This window comes from Rattus norvegicus, chromosome 11 (assembly GCF_036323735.1).
Source record: "Rattus norvegicus strain BN/NHsdMcwi chromosome 11, GRCr8, whole genome shotgun sequence".
Taxonomy (NCBI): Eukaryota; Metazoa; Chordata; class Mammalia; order Rodentia; family Muridae; genus Rattus; species Rattus norvegicus.
In genome coordinates, this window is record NC_086029.1 from 57,832,520 (window position 1) to 57,849,108 (window position 16,589).

A 16,589-nucleotide genomic window follows, 5' to 3' on the forward strand; every position below is an offset into this window, starting at 1 on the left:
GAAAATGAACTTTTTTTCTAGAATAACAAACGCAATAGAACAATAATCTTGAAGCCTTAAAGGAAACTATTTCCCAAGCAGAATCCCATTCCTAATCAAACTATTATTGACCTGAGATTGACATAAGGAGACTGTTTTCAAGCACACACACAAATGTCAAGAAATTCTCTCCCACACTGTGCTGCGCTCCACAAAACTGAAGAAGCAGGTCAAAAAGAGAGCTCACATACATGGACTCACCAGAAGCCCCCTGGACTGTATGTAGCAGAGAACAGCCTTGTCTGGCCTCAGTGGGAGAGGATGCGCCTAACCCGATAGAGAATTGAGAACTGATGTCCCAGGGAGGGGGAATGCCCTGGGAGGGCGCCCTTTTAGAAGGAAGGAGGGGGGAGATGGGGAAGAACTCTGCGAGGGGGGACCAAGAAGGAGGGCATCATTTGGGGTGTAAATAAATAAAATAATTAATAAAAGAAAAAAGTAAAAAAGAACTCACATCAGCCATGTGAGGGAACAACAGTGTCTCAGATTGTCTCATAAGACCCAGGAATGGGCAAGTTGATTTTTTAACAAACTGGTCTCCCAAGCAAAACAACTCAAAGAAGGCAGAAACCTAAGTAGCTGTCATCAACCTCCCATGTTCAGAACACCATTCAAGTGTTCCTTTTATCTTGGTCACTCATCCAGATTGTTGTATTTCTCTGCGTGTCCCAAGCCCAGGAACATACCTGTGGTCCAGCTTGTGGGAAAATGGTCAGCAGAAATTCAGAGAAAACAAGAGAGCACTGCTTCTACTCTTTTACCATCAGTGGTCAAGCCACAAGAAGAGAGGTGATGAAGCAGTCTCCAGCTACCCAATCATGGGACTAACGTGAATCATCTTACTTTGGAATGTAAGTAAATAAAGTAATTAATTAAAAAATAAGGAATGAAAAGAGCTCACATCAGCCCTGTGAAAGAGCAACAGTGTCTCAGATTGTCTCATGGGACCCAGGAATAAGGACAAGTTGATTGTTTGACAAACTGGTCTCCTAAGTAAAGCAACTCAAAGAAGAGCCCGCATAGACGGACCCTGTGGTACCATTTCTGTGTAGAGAGCAGTCAGTTCATATTGTGTCCTGTTTTGAAAACTTGTGAATAAGAACCTGTCAGTTCTGGGGTTGGGGATTTAGCTCAGTGGTAGAGCACTTGCCTAGCGAGCTCAAGGCCCTGGGTTCAGTTCTCAGCTCCAAAAAAGAAAAAGAACAGGTCAGTTCCCACATCCAAGAGCACTCCTCTTTCAGAAGGATTCATAGACACAGTGGAAGTCAATAGAAATACATTTTTAGTAGCATCTACTGTGACTCCCCATGATATTAAATGAAACAATATAAAACATGTTCCTTGCATAAATAGTGATATGGCAGCCTGAGATCTCCCTCAAGCAGGAGCCATGACTTTCAGAAGCTCAAGTCAAAAAAAAAAAAAAAAACAAACAACAACAAAAAATTATGTGTATATTCCCAAACAAGAGAATTGCTACTATATAAAAAAAAGTTAGTGTTTTCATAAACCATCTTTGTAAAGATATAGGAGGCTGCTAGCAGGTTACTTATGAAAAGGAGAACTGGTTGTACTTTTGTTTTTCACCACTGTTTTCCTGTTGATTTGTATGCGTTACATATTTAAATTCCATTCATGAAAATAATAAAATGCATTCCTAATTTTAAAAAGCTAAGTGCATACAAGTCCTACCAGCAATTCTGATTCTAGCAATGTGTCATACACTTTTACCACAATAATATTTTTAGTTAAAGAAAAAGAAAAAAACAACCCAAGTATTCAATTGTCAGAAATGGTGAGATTAATTATGAACATATACACCTTATAGACATCCTCAAAGAACAATACACAAAGGAACCCAAGCGGGGTGAGAGGAAGGGGGAATCTGGGAGGGGGTGTGGGTTAAATATGCTCAAAACACCTGAAGTCCTCAAAGCATAGAAACCATAATGCGCGTATAAAAATGGACTAAAACCAAAAATTCCGATTAGCAATTTGTTTAAGCAATTAACTGCAATCTTTGGCTCTGAGTCTCGCAGCTCAGTTTCAAAAGAAAATTAAAATATTTTTGAGGAAGAAAAAAGTATATCCAAATGGCATGACATTAAAATTAAATGACATGAATGTGACAAAAGAAAGAAAGAAAGGGGGGAAAAGAGAGAAAGAGAAGGTCCAGAGAAGTGGTTCAAAGGTCAAGAGCACTGGATGCTCTTCCAGGGCACCCAGGTTCAATTCTCAGCACCCACAGGGCAGCTCACAACTGACTTTAACTCCAGTTCCAGGGGATCCCACAACCTCACTTAGGCATGCATGCAGGCATTACACCAATGTACATGTAATTAAAAAAATACTAAACTAAATACAAAAAAGATGACTTACAATTACGTAATGTACAATTATGTAATTGTAATGACTTACAAGCATTACAGTCAGTAAGGGTCAGACCAGCTAGCCTACAGTAGTGGGATAGCTTTTGATGTTTGTTTCTTTTACATAACAGGGATCAAACAGAACGAACTTCTTGGTCTGGAGAGGTGCTCAGCCGTTAGGAGCACTAGCTGCTTTTCCAGAGGACCCTGACTGGACCCCCAGCACCCACTTCTTGGCTTAGAGCTGTCTGGAACCCTAGTCCCCAGAGATCTGACATCCTCTTCTAGGGCCTGGGGGGACTGTACACATGTGGTGCACAGACACGTAGGTAAAACATCCATATACACAAAATAATAAACTGTATTAAAAATAGAAGTTCTCCTACTCCTGAAACTGTGCTAAGTATTTCACGAAGTTAATTCACTTACTCCTCACTAAGGAGGTTAATTCACTTACTCCTCACTACAATTCATTAAGGACTGCCCATATCCACTCTGCATGTAAAAAGACTAAGGAAGAAAGACACTGTTAATTTACCCAAAGTGTCACGAAAGCATTTTTAATAAAGCAGGACTGACAGGTAAATTTATTTTATACAAAGCAGAGTTGAGATCTAGTAATCACTAAAAAAGATACAGTTCAACATAGGCAATATTCCCAGCTAGTCACTCTGGACAAGATGGCTCAAAAGCCACGTTGTGCCACATACTACCAAACGAGTGAGATCTTCAGAGGCCGTCCTTTTGGTACTCATGGAGGAGCATATGAGAAAATGGTAGAGGGCCAACTGGAAGGGCTGTTGTGGCGTGAGGTCAGATAGATAGTTCAATGGGCAGTGCCTCTCTGCACTAAGTAGATGTGTGGCCTTGGGTCAATGATTTCTATTTTCTCTGTCAACACACACACACACACACACACACACACACACACAGTCACACACACATACACACACTCACAAATATGCAAACACACGCTTACACAAACACACAAACTTGCTCACACACATTCACCATACACATACATATACACACACAGTCAAACACATGTGCCCATATACACTCATGTGCAAACTCAAACACACATGTATATATACACAGAATCACACACACATACACACAATCACAAACATTGAAACACATGCCTACACACACAGTTGCTCACACACAAACATACATATGCACCACACGCATACACACACATGCCCATGCACACATATGTACACACACATACATGTGCACGCACACACACAGAGGCACACTACAAGTGCTAAATAGACACTGCCACACGTCCTGCTGAGACCATTCAGCCCAGCCCCAACCTGCCTCCCTGTATCCAATAATTGGTCACAGCTATGGCTAGTTCCCCAAATGGAAGACACACTTGGAGGTTAAGAACAAGCACTAAAGTACAAGCTATTTCATTTCAAAATCTCCTCTTCACCCTCAAGTGAGAACTGCTTGTCCACAGCAGTGTAGCTCATTCCTTTAAACCTCTTCCTTCCTCCAGAAAAGGAAGGTTGGAAGTGTCTGCCCTGAGGATTGACAGTCACCTCACTACACCCTTGAGAAGCTTCAGAAAAGGTCTGAAGTCATTTTTAGTCTGACTCTAGCCCGGTTCCGGTGCCACATGAGAGCTGTGTAACTTGTAACGCAAAGTCTAAATTCTTACTGTGGTCTACCTACAGACCGAGCTACACCTCCATGACCCATTGCTCTGCCTCTCATTAGTTGTGTTTCATCTGTGTCAAACAAGTAACACTGCTACAGCATTCCAGCCACATGCTCCTAGAATACATGTGATGAACGCCAGGCTTCTCCATTCAAAGAGTGGCCCTGCACATGTGCATTTGTAGAGTGTGTCTCTTTACCTGAAATCCAGAACATGGATGCCCTTGTAGCCAGGTAACCCTGTGAAAGCTTTTTCAACCTGTTAAGAAAACAAAAATAAAGATGCTAACTATGTAGATGTCAAATATGTATTTCAGTTGCCTTAAAGAGCAGAATGAAGAGACACCCGCGGATCCCAGCCCGCAGAAGCTCTCTGCTCCCAGACACCGTGGGAGAGAGACCCGACCGCCTGGTCAGGTGGGCACTCCTGAGGCTGCAGAGCGGAAGAGACCACCAACACTGCCCACCCCTGCCCACATCCCTGGCCCAAGAGGAAACTGTATAAGGCCTCTGGGCTCCCGTGGGGGAGGGCCCAGGAGCGGCAGGGCCCCTGCCTGAGACACCGCCGGAACCTGAAGGAAACAGACCGGATAAACAGTTCTCTGCACCCAAATCCCGTGGGAGGGAGAGCTGAACCTTCAGAGAGGCAGACAAGCCTGGGAAACCAGAAGAGACTGCTCTCTGTACATACATCTCAGACGCCAGAGGAAAACACCAAAAGGTCATCTGGAACCCTGGTGCACTGAAGCTCCCAGAAGGGGCGGCACAGGTCTTCCTGGTTGCTGCCGCCGCAGAGAGCCCATGGGCAGCACCCCGCGAGCAAACTTGAATCTCGGGACCACAGGTAAGACCAACTTGTCTGCTGCAAGAAAGCTACCTGGTGAAATCGGGACACACAGAGGCAGAATTCCTCTAGGACCGGGCACGTCCTGTGTTTACCGGAAGGCCCACACCCGCGGATCCCGGCCCGCAGCAGCTCTCTGCTCCCAGACCCCGTGGGAAAGAGACCTCACCGCCTGGTCGGGTGGGCACTCCTGAGGCTGCAGAGCGGAAGAGACCACCAACACCGCCCACCCCTGCCCACATCCCTGGCCCAAGAGGAAACTGTATAAGGCCTCTGGGCTCCCGTGGGGGAGGGCGCAGGAGCGGCAGGACCCCTGCCTGAGACACCGCCGGAACCTGAAGGAAACAGACCGGATAAACAGTTCTCTGCACCCAAATCCCATGGGAGGGAGAGCTAAACCTTCAGAGAGGCAGACAAGCCTGGGAAACCAGAAGAGACTGCTCTCTGTGCACACATCTCGGACGCCAGAGGAAAACACCAAAGGCCATCTGGAACCCTGGTGCACTGAAGCTCCCAGAAGGGGCGGCACAGGTCTTCCTGGTTGCTGCCGCCGCAGAGAGCCTGTGGACAGCACCCCGCGAGCGAACTTGAGCCTCGGGACCACAGGTAAGACCAACTTGTATGCTGCAAGTGACCTGCCTGGTGAACTCAAGACACAGGCCCACAGGAACAGCTGAAGACTTGTAGAGAGGAAAAACTACACGCACGAAAGCAGAACACTCTGTCCCCATAACTGGCTGAAAGAAAACAGGAAAACAGGTCTACAGCACTCCTGACACACAGGCTTATAGGACAGTCTAGCCACTGTCAGAAATAGCAGAACAAGGTAACACTAGAGATAATCTGATGGCGAGAGGCAAGCGCAGGAACACAAGCAACAGAAACCAAGACTACATGGCATCATCGGAGCCCAATTCTCCCACCAAAACAAACATGGAATATCCAAACACACCAGAAAAGCAAGATCTAGTTTCAAAATCATATTTGATCATGATGCTGGAGGACTTCAAGAAAGACGTGAAGAACTCCCTTAGGGAAACACAGGAAAACATTAATAAACAAGTAGAAGCCTACAGAGAGGAATCACAAAAATCCCTGAAAGAATCACAGAAATCCCTGAAAGAATTCCAGGAAAACACAATCAAACAGTTGAAGGAATTAAAAATGGAAATAGAAGCAATCAAGAAAGAACACATGGAAACAACCCTGGATATAGAAAACCAAAAGAAGAGACAAGGAGCTGTAGATACAAGCTTCACCAACAGAATACAAGAGATGGAAGAGAGAATCTCAGGAGCAGAAGATTCCATAGAAATCATTGACTCAACTGTCAAAGATAATGTAAAGCGGAAAAAGCTACTGGTCCAAAACATACAGGAAATCCAGGACTCAATGAGAAGATCAAACCTAAGGATAATAGGTATAGAAGAGAGTGAAGACTCCCAGCTCAAAGGACCAGTAAATATCTTCAACAAAATCATAGAAGAAAACTTCCCTAACCTAAAAAAGGAGATACCCATAGGCATACAAGAAGCCTACAGAACTCCAAATAGATTGGACCAGAAAAGAAACACCTCCCGTCACATAATTGTCAAAACACCAAACGCACAAAATAAAGAAAGAATATTAAAAGCAGTAAGGGAAAAAGGTCAAGTAACATATAAAGGCAGACCTATCAGAATCACACCAGACTTCTTGCCAGAAACTATGAAGGCAAGAAAATCCTGGACTGATGTCATACAGACCCTAAGAGAACACAAATGCCATCCCAGGTTACTGTATCCTGCAAAACTCTCAATTAACATAGATGGAGAAACCAAGATATTCCATGACAAAACCAAATTTACACTATATCTTTCTACAAATCCAGCACTACAAAGGATAATAAATGGTAAAGCCCAACATAAGGAGGCAAGCTATACCCTAGAAGAAGCAAGAAACTAATCGTCTTGGCAACAAAACAAAGAGAATGAAAGCACACAAACATAACCTCACATCCAAATATGAATATAATGGGAAGCAATAATCACTATTCCTTAATATCTCTCAACATCAATGGCCTCAACTCCCCAATAAAAAGACATAGATTAACAAACTGGATACGCAACGAGGACCCTGCATTCTGCTGCCTACAGGAAACACACCTCAGAGACAAAGACAGACACTACCTCAGAGTGAAAGGCTGGAAAACAATTTTCCAAGCAAATGGTCAGAAGAAGCAAGCTGGAGTAGCCATTCTAATATCAAATAAAATCAATTTTCAACTAAAAGTCATCAAAAAAGATAAGGAAGGACACGTCATATTAATCAAAGGAAAAATCCACCAAGATGAACTCTCAATCCTAAATATCTATGCCCCAAATACAAGGGCACCTACATACGTAAAAGAAACCTTACTAAAGCTCAAAACACACATTGCACCTCACACAATAATAGTGGGAGATTTCAACACCCCACTCTCATCAATGGACAGATCATGGAAACAGAAATTAAACAGAGATGTGGACAGACTAAGAGAAGTCATGAGCCAAATGGACTTAACGGATATTTATAGAACATTCTATCCTAAAGCAAAAGGATATACCTTCTTCTCAGCTCCTCATGGTACTTTCTCCAAAATTGACCATATAATTGGTCAAAAAACGGGCCTCAACAGGTACAGAAAGATAGAAATAATCCCATGCGTGCTATCGGACCACCACGGCCTAAAACTGGTCTTCAATAACAATCAAGGAAGAATGCCCACATATACTTGGAAATTGAACAATGCTCTACTCAATGATAACCTGGTCAAGGAAGAAATAAAGAAAGAAATTAAAAACTTTTTAGAATTTAATGAAAATGAAGGTACAACATACCCAAACTTATGGGACACAATGAAAGCTGTGCTAAGAGGAAAACTCATAGCGCTGAGTGCCTGCAGAAAGAAACAGGAAAGAGCATATGTCAGCAGCTTGACAGCACACCTAAAAGCTCTAGAACAAAAAGAAGCAAATACACCCAGGAGGAGTAGAAGGCAGAAAATAATCAAACTCAGAGCTGAAATCAACCAAGTAGAAACAAAAAGGACCATAGAAAGAATCAACAGAACCAAAAGTTGGTTCTTTGAGAAAATCAACAAGATAGATAAACCCTTACCCAGACTAATGAGAGGACACAGAGAGTGCGTCCAAATTAACAAAATCAGAAATGAAAAGGGAGACATAATTCAGAGGAAATTCAAAAAATCATCAGATCTTACTATAAAAACCTATATTCAACAAAACTTGAAAATCTTCAGGAAATGGACAATTTCCTAGACAGATACCAGGTACCGAAGTTAAATCAGGAACAAATAAACCAGTTAAACAACCCCATAACTCCTAAGGAAATAGAAGCAGTCATTAAAGGTCTCCCAACCAAAAAGAGCCCAGGTCCAGACGGGTTTAGTGCAGAACTCTATCAGACCTTCATAGAAGACCTCATACCAATATTATCCAAACTACTCCACAAAATTGAAACAGATGGAGCACTACCGAATTCCTTCTACGAAGCCACAATTACTCTTATACCTAAACCACACAAAGACACAACAAAGAAAGAGAACTTCAGACCAATTTCCCTTATGAATATCGATGCAAAAATACTCAATAAAATTCTGGCAAACCGAATCCAAGAGCACATCAAAACAATCATCCACCATGATCAAGTAGGCTTCATCCCAGGCATGCAGGGATGGTTTAATATACAGAAAACCATCAACGTGATCCATTATATAAACAAACTGAAAGAACAGAACTACATAATCATTTCATTAGATGCTGAGAAAGCATTTGACAAAATTCAACACCCCTTCATGATAAAAGTCCTGGAAAGAATAGGAATTCAAGGCCCATACCTGAACATAGTAAAAGCCATATACAGCAAACCAGTTGCTAACATTAAACTAAATGGAGAGAAACTTGAAGCAATCCCACTAAAATCAGGGACTAGACAAGGCTGCCCACTCTCTCCCTACTTATTCAATATAGTTCTTGAAGTTCTAGCCAGAGCAATCAGACAACAAAAGGAGGTCAAGGGGATACAGATCGGAAAAGAAGAGGTCAAAATATCACTATTTGCAGATGATATGATAGTATATTTAAGTGATCCCAAAAGTTCCACCAGAGAACTACTAAAGCTGATAAACAACTTCAGCAAAGTGGCTGGGTATAAAATTAACTCAAATAAATCAGTTGCCTTCCTCTATACAAAAGAGAAACAAGCCGAGAAAGAAATTAGGGAAACGACACCCTTCATAATAGACCCAAATAATATAAAGTACCTCGGTGTGACTTTAACAAAGCAAGTAAAAGATCTGTACAATAAGAACTTCAAGACACTGAAGAAGGAAATTGAAGAAGACCTCAGAAGATGGAAAGATCTCCCATGCTCATGGATTGGCAGGATTAATATAGTAAAAATGGCCATTTTACCAAAAGCAATCTACAGATTCAATACAATCCCCATCAAAATACCAATCCAGTTCTTCAAAGAGTTAGACAGAACAGTTTGCAAATTCATCTGGAATAACAAAAAACCCAGGATAGCTAAAGCTATCCTCAACAATAAAAGGACTTCAGGGGGAATCACTATCCCTGAACTCAAGCACTATTACAGAGCAATAGTGATAAAAACTGCATGGTATTGGTACAGAGACAGACAGATAGACCAATGGAATAGAATTGAAGACCCAGAAATGAACCCACACACCTATGGTCACTTGATTTTTGACAAAGGAGCCAAAACCATCCAATGGAAAAAAGATAGCATTTTCAGCAAATGGTGCCGGTTCAACTGGAGGTCAACATGTAGAAGAATGCAGATCGATCCATGCTTATCACCCTGTACAAAGCTTAAGTCCAAGTGGATCAAGGACCTCCACATCAAACCAGACACACTCAAACTAATAGAAGAAAAACTAGGGAAGCATCTGGAACACATGGGCACTGGAAAAAATTTCCTAAACAAAACACCAATGGCTTACGCTCTAAGATCAAGAATCGACAAATGGGATCTCATAAAACTGCAAAGCTTCTGTAAGGCAAAGGACACTGTGGTTAGGACAAAACGGCAACCAACAGATTGGGAAAAGATCTTTACCAATCCTACAACAGATAGAGGCCTTATATCCAAAATATACAAGGAACTCAAGAAGTTAGACCGCAGGGAAACAAATAACCCTATTAAAAAATGGGGTTCAGAGCTAAACAAAGAATTCACAGCTGAGGAATGCCGAATGGCTGAGAAACACCTAAAGAAATGTTCAACATCTTTAGTCATAAGGGAAATGCAAATCAAAACAACCCTGAGATTTCACCTCACACCAGTGAGAATGGCTAAGATCAAAAACTCAGGGGACAACAGATGCTGGCGAGGATGTGGAGAAAGAGGAACACTCCTCCATTGTTGGCGGGATTGCAGACTGCTACAACCATTCTAGAAATCAGTCTGGAGGATCCTCAGAAAATTGGACATTGAACTGCCTGAGGATCCAGCTATACCTCTCTTGGGCATATACCCAAAAGATGCCCCAACATATAAAAAAGACACGTGCTCCACTATGTTCATTGCAGCCTTATTTATAATAGCCAGAAGCTGGAAAGAACCCAGATGCCCTTCAACAGAGGAATGGATACAGAAAATGTGGTACATCTACACAATGGAATATTACTCAGCTATCAAAAACAACGAGTTTATGAAATTCGTAGGCAAATGGTTGGAACTGGAAAACATCATCCTGAGTGAGCTAACCCAATCACAGAAAGACATACATGGTATGCACTCATTGATAAGTGGCTATTAGCCCAAATGCTTGAATTACCCTAGATGCCTAGAACAAATGAAACTCAAGATGGATGATCAAAATGTGAATGCTTCACTCCTTCTTTAAAAGGGGAACAAGAATACCCTTGGCAGGGAAGAGAGAGGCGAAGATTAAAACAGAGACTGAAAGAACACCCATTCAGAGCCTGCCCCACATGTGGCCCATACATATACAGCCACCCAATTAGACAAGATGGATGAAGCAAAGTGCAGACCGACAGGAGCCGGATGTAGATCGCTCCTGAGAGACACAGCCAGAATACAGCAAATACAGAGGCGAATGCCAGCAGCAAACCACTGAACTGAGAATAGGACCCCCGTTGAAGGAATCAGAGAAAGAACTGGAAGAGCTTGAAGGGACTGGAGACCCCATATGTACAACAATGCCAAGCAACCAGAGCTTCCAGGGACTAAGCCACTACCTAAAGACTATACATGGACTGACCCTGGACTCTGACCTCATAGGTAGCAATGAATATCCTAGTAAGAGCACCAGTGGAAGGGGAAGCCCTGGGTCCTGCTGAGACTGAACCCCCATTGAACTAGACTGGTGGGGGGAGGGCGGCCTTGGGGGAGGGTTGGGAGGGGAACACCCATAAGGAAGGGGAGGGGGGAGGGGGATGTTTGCCCGGATACCGGGAAAGGGAATAACACTCGAAATGTATATAAGAAATACTCAAGTTAATAATAAAAAAAATACCAAAAAAAAAAGAAATACCCAATTTTTAAAAAAATGGAAAAAAATAAATTTTAAAAATAAAAAAAAAGAGCAGAATGAAAAGGACACTCTTTCTGAATAATTATCAGAGTTGTACACATAGATCAAAAGTGACCATGGTTACAGTCATGACAGAAAATAGCCTTTGCCACAAGACTGTCATAGTTACTTCTTCATTTTGTCTTTCGTGATTTTAATGTGCCTTAATTTTTATTTTTTAATTTATGAAAAGCACACCTCTTATTAGTTAAATCAACATTTTCCTCCTTGTGTGTGAAGCTTTAAATTCATTTCAAAAGACACTATAACAGCATTTGTATAACAGCATTTGTATGACAGCATTTGTATAACAGCATTCTTTTCTTTTTTTTTTCCATCTTTTTTAAATTGGGTATTTTTTATTTACATTTTGATTGTTATTCCCTTTCCCAGTTTCCAGGCCAACATCCCCTAACCCCTCCCTCTCCCCTTCTTTATGGGTGTTCCCCTCCCCATCCTCCCCCCAACAATCACGTTCACTGGGGGTTCAGTCTTAGCAGGACCCAGGGCTTCCCCTTCCACTGGTGCTCTTACTAGGATATTCATTGCTACCTATGAGGTCAGAGTCCAGGGTCAGTCCATGTATAGTCTTTGGGTAGTGGCTTAGTCCCTGGAAGCTCTGGTTGCTTGGTATTGTTGTACATATGGGGTCTCGAGCCCCTTCAAGCTCTTTCAGTCCTTTCTCTGATTCCTTCAACAGGGGTCCCGTTCTCAGTTCAGAGGTTTGCTGCTGGCATTCGCCTCTGTGTTTGCCATAACAGCATTTTTAAGTGTCCCTGTTCCAGTTGGGAAGCTGGGCTCAGCTAGCACCCTGGCAGAGTTGAGTGTCTGTTTTCTCTAAGTGTGAACATGTCTGAGAGTGTCTGCTTCCTGTCTCCACATCACAAGAGAACTAGGAACACACTCAGCATTATATAAAAAAGAGTCTAAATGGTCCAAGTTAAGAAGCAGAGGCCAGATAACTCCACTGGTTAAAATATCAATTTGTAAGCGTCACATCCGTGAGAGCTGGTTTTCATACCAAGCCTTTAAAATGCCACCACATCTTTCCATCAGGACTCAGTAACTGGAGAAAGAGAAAGAGTGCCAGACCAAGGATCTAAAAATAATCTAATTATATAAAAATATGTATTTAAACAAAAGATAATATTTAATCCGTAATAATCCCAAGGGTGGCTCACCAGATGAATGACTTTGGGGCCAACACAAGAAGAGGTTAGGGGACCATAGAGGCTTCTGGGAAGATTCCTTTAACTGCATCCTCACAAAATCAGGGGAGTAGAACTTTTTAAAATCTTGGTTTGCTGCAGATCTCCTTGGTTCAAAAATAAAGAATTCAAGGGGCTATTAAAATGGCTCAGTCAATAATGTCCCTACCATGCAAGCATGAGTGCCTGAGTTTGTCTCCCCAACACCTATATGGAAAAACCTGAAATTCCAGGACCAGGAAGATAGAGTGAGGGGCATCTCTCAGGCTTGCTGGCCGTTCTGAAGGGGCGAGCTCCTGGGTCAAAAACACATCCTGTCTCAAAAATTAGGATGCTTCTAACCAATTCCTCATAATGTCAGGGGGTAGAATTTTTAAAATCTTGGTTCACCGAAGATCTTCTTGTTTTAAGAATAAAGAATTCAAGGATGGCTGGCTCAGAAGTTACTTGCAGTTATCTAACACTGCCATCCATATTCTGCCCACTGAACTGCATTACCCTTTCCAGTTACTCCTGCCTCAGGATACATTTGAAACTAAAAAACTCACTATAGTTTCTGAAGAAGTCTCTGTACAGGACAAAAGAAGGACCACTTTGAAAGGCAATGAACAGCTAGAGAGATGGCTCAATGGCTAAAATGTTTGCCATGCAAGTGTGAGGACCTGGATTCAGATCCCCAGGAACTAACAAAAAGCTTGGTGCCCTAAAGAGTGTCTGTAGTACCAGTGGTCCAGGTAGGAGGCAGAGACAGGAGAATGCCTAGGAGCTAACAGGAGGTCAGACAGCCTGAGGCACACTTGACAAAGGTATAGAGGTCTCAACCAAGGTATAAAGCTAGAGCCAAAATGGAAGCTGTCTTCTGACCTCCACATGCAGGTTGAATCACACGCAGACCCAGAGAGAGAGAGAGAGAGAGAGAGAGAGAGAGAGAGAGAGAGAGAGAGAGAGAGAGAGAATCAGACAGAAGGAGACCTGATTTGACAGCAGCCTGTAGAAGCACAGTAGAGAAGCTGCCTTTCCCATACCTTGCCTGCCTTCCTCAGATCCTCCCACATTTGTACTATCTTGAGCCCTTTCTGTCACACTTGGTATGGCCTCAGGTTTACCATGCTCTCTCTTGTACCCTAATAAAAAAAGATTTATGGTAGAAAATATTGTCCTGAGTTGGGTAACCCAGAAAGACATGCCGGTTTATACTCACTGATAAGTGGACTTTACCCATAGTAAAATACAGGGTAACCATGCTACAATCCACAGACCCAAAGAAGCCAAGTGATAAGGAAGGTCCAAGGGAGGATGGTTGAATCTTTCTTAGAAGGGGAAACAAAATAGATTTCAGAGTAGAGGGAGGGAGGGAACTGGGTGGTAGAGAGAATGGGGAGAGAGGATCAGATGTAAGCAGAACAGGAGAGAACAGAAATTAGCAGGGATGGGGGGTGGGTATCTTTAGGATGTACCAAAGACCTAGGATGAGGGCAGACTGGGTGTCTCGTGAGGGACTTGTATCCTGAAGTGACCACTGCCTGTAACCATCCAACACTCCCAGTAGAGGGATAAGAACAGCAACCTTTGACCTAAAATGTGTCCTGCCTTCAAGATGTGCAAGGACAAAGAGGAGCAGAGAGGAAGGAAACGGCCAACCAATGACTGCCCCAAATGAGACCCATCCCATGTGCAAGACCCAATCTCTGGTGCCATGAATGATGCTCTGCAATGCTGGCAGACAGCTGTCCTCTGAGAGGCTCCACCTAGCACACAATGTAAACAGACACGGAAACCCAGAGCCAAACATTACATGGAGCTCGAGCTCGGGGAGTCTTGTGGAAGAGTTGAGGGAAAGATTGAGGGACCTAAAGACAACAGGGACTCCACAGGAAGACCAACAGAGTCAACTAACCTGCACCTAGGGGCTCTCAGAGACGTAACCACTGACAAAAGAGTGAGCACAAACTGGACCTAGGCCCCTGCACATTTGTAGCGGATGTGCAGCTTGGTCTTCATGTGGGACCCCCAACGACTGGAGCAGAGGCGGGTGCTGTCCCTGAATTTGTTGCCTGCCTGTGGATTTCTGTTCCCCTAACTGGGTCACCTTGTCTGGCCTCAGAGAGAGAAGAAGCGCCTAATCCTGCAGTGACTGAGGGGTTCCCCCTTCTCAGAGAAGGGGTGGAGGGACTGGAGAGAAACTGGGACTACAGGGGGGCTGATATTGGGATGCAAAATGAAAAAAAACAATAATAAATAATAACAAAGGGTTACAGGGTTACATTGTCTGAACCTCTTTCCTTAGAAACAGGCTTTCAATTCTCTGTCTCCCAGTATTATTTAGGAGATTACACAAGGGAGCAACCTGTGTGCCCATGCCATGTAGGGAGAGCGCTGAAGGGGCTAGTGTTGTTTGCAGAATGGTAATTTCCTTCAGGACGTCCCCAAAACACACACATAAGTACACATACACAAACACATGCTCGTACACACACACACACACACACACACACACACACACACACTCACACACACACTCTCACACACACTCACACTCACACACACACACTCACACACAGGGGGAAAGGGGAAGGGGAGGGGGGAGAGAGCCTTCCATGCAAAAAAATAGTTATTAGGCCACATGTCACTCCCAGTCAGAAGGTGACAATGGTACAGACAGTAGCCAGGAAAGGAGGAGCGGCTTATGGTTGGCCCAGACCATTCCTCACCCTTAGATCACTTCTTCATGGCCACAGATCTCATAAAGTCATTGCCAAGGGGACACCTTTCAGAGTATTTATCAGATTTTCTCTAAATCTCCAGTCATTCCCGCAGTTGTTTACTGAAATTCTGAAGTTTATTAAAGGCTCCTTAATCCAGGCAGGAAAGCCAGACGGCCAGTTCAGGACAGTATCTGATGCCAGGTGGCCACTGGCCTGGCTGACATTTCTCCCACATACCATACAGCCTTGCAACTTGGCTGCACAGTTAGGAAAAGGAGTTGTCTGGCCTACACTGCCCCCATGTCTGATGGCTGCGATGATGCTATTTGGCTGACAGACACATAGTTTTATTTCCCATCTGGACACAATGACGGGGAAGGAAATTAAGCCAGGGTAATGGAATTAACAAACTTGGTCAAGGAGAAGTCAATCAAGTAGGAATTGAGAAGAAATAAACAGGGAGAAATGGCGTGCCGAGTTATCACATACAAGACTAGATGGCATTCAGCACCATGTTCACAAGGTTCACAAGAAAGGCCCCAAGTATGGATAATGTCTAATGGAAGAATTCTTTGGTCAAACTCAATCCAAAATCCTTCTAGAAGGTAAGTAACAGCATGATTTAACACTGGCTTATTTAGAAAAACCTCTTTTTATAAAAAAATTTATTAATTTATTTTATGTATATGAGTACACTGTCGCTGTCTTCAGACACACCGGAAGAGGGCATCAGATCCCATTACAGATGGTTGTGAGCCACCATGTGGTTGCTGGGAATTGAATTCAGGACCTCTGAAAGAGCAGCCAGTGCTCTTAACCGCTGAGCCATCTTCCCAGCCCCTAGATAAACCTCTTTTTAAAAAGCTCTCGCCAGAGGACAGAGACAAAGTAGATTTATTTCCACATTCCTCTGGTGTTTCTTAACTTTTCACACACATTACCTGTGAGTGACCTACTTAAAAGTGTCTCAACTAAGAAGAAGGAGCTGAACCTGGCGGCAATGGCACACGCCTTTAATCTCAGCTCTCAGGAGACAGAGGCAGGCAGATCTCTGAGTTCAAAGTCAGCCTGGTCTACAGAGTGAGTTCCAGGATAGCTAGGGCTACACAGAGAAACTCTGTCTCAAACAAACCACGCACGCACACATGCACACTC

At 43.2% G+C, this 16,589-nt stretch overlaps 1 protein-coding gene across 1 annotated transcript in view; it reads right to left on the reverse strand.

Moving 5' to 3' along the window:
- Impg2 (interphotoreceptor matrix proteoglycan 2) overlaps positions 1 to 16,589 on the reverse strand; it is a 99,537-nt gene that overhangs the window by 44,606 nt on the left and 38,342 nt on the right. Inside the window, 1 exon segment of the mRNA NM_139088.3 lies at positions 4,277 to 4,335. Coding sequence (NP_620788.2) covers positions 4,277 to 4,335 — 59 coding nt within the window.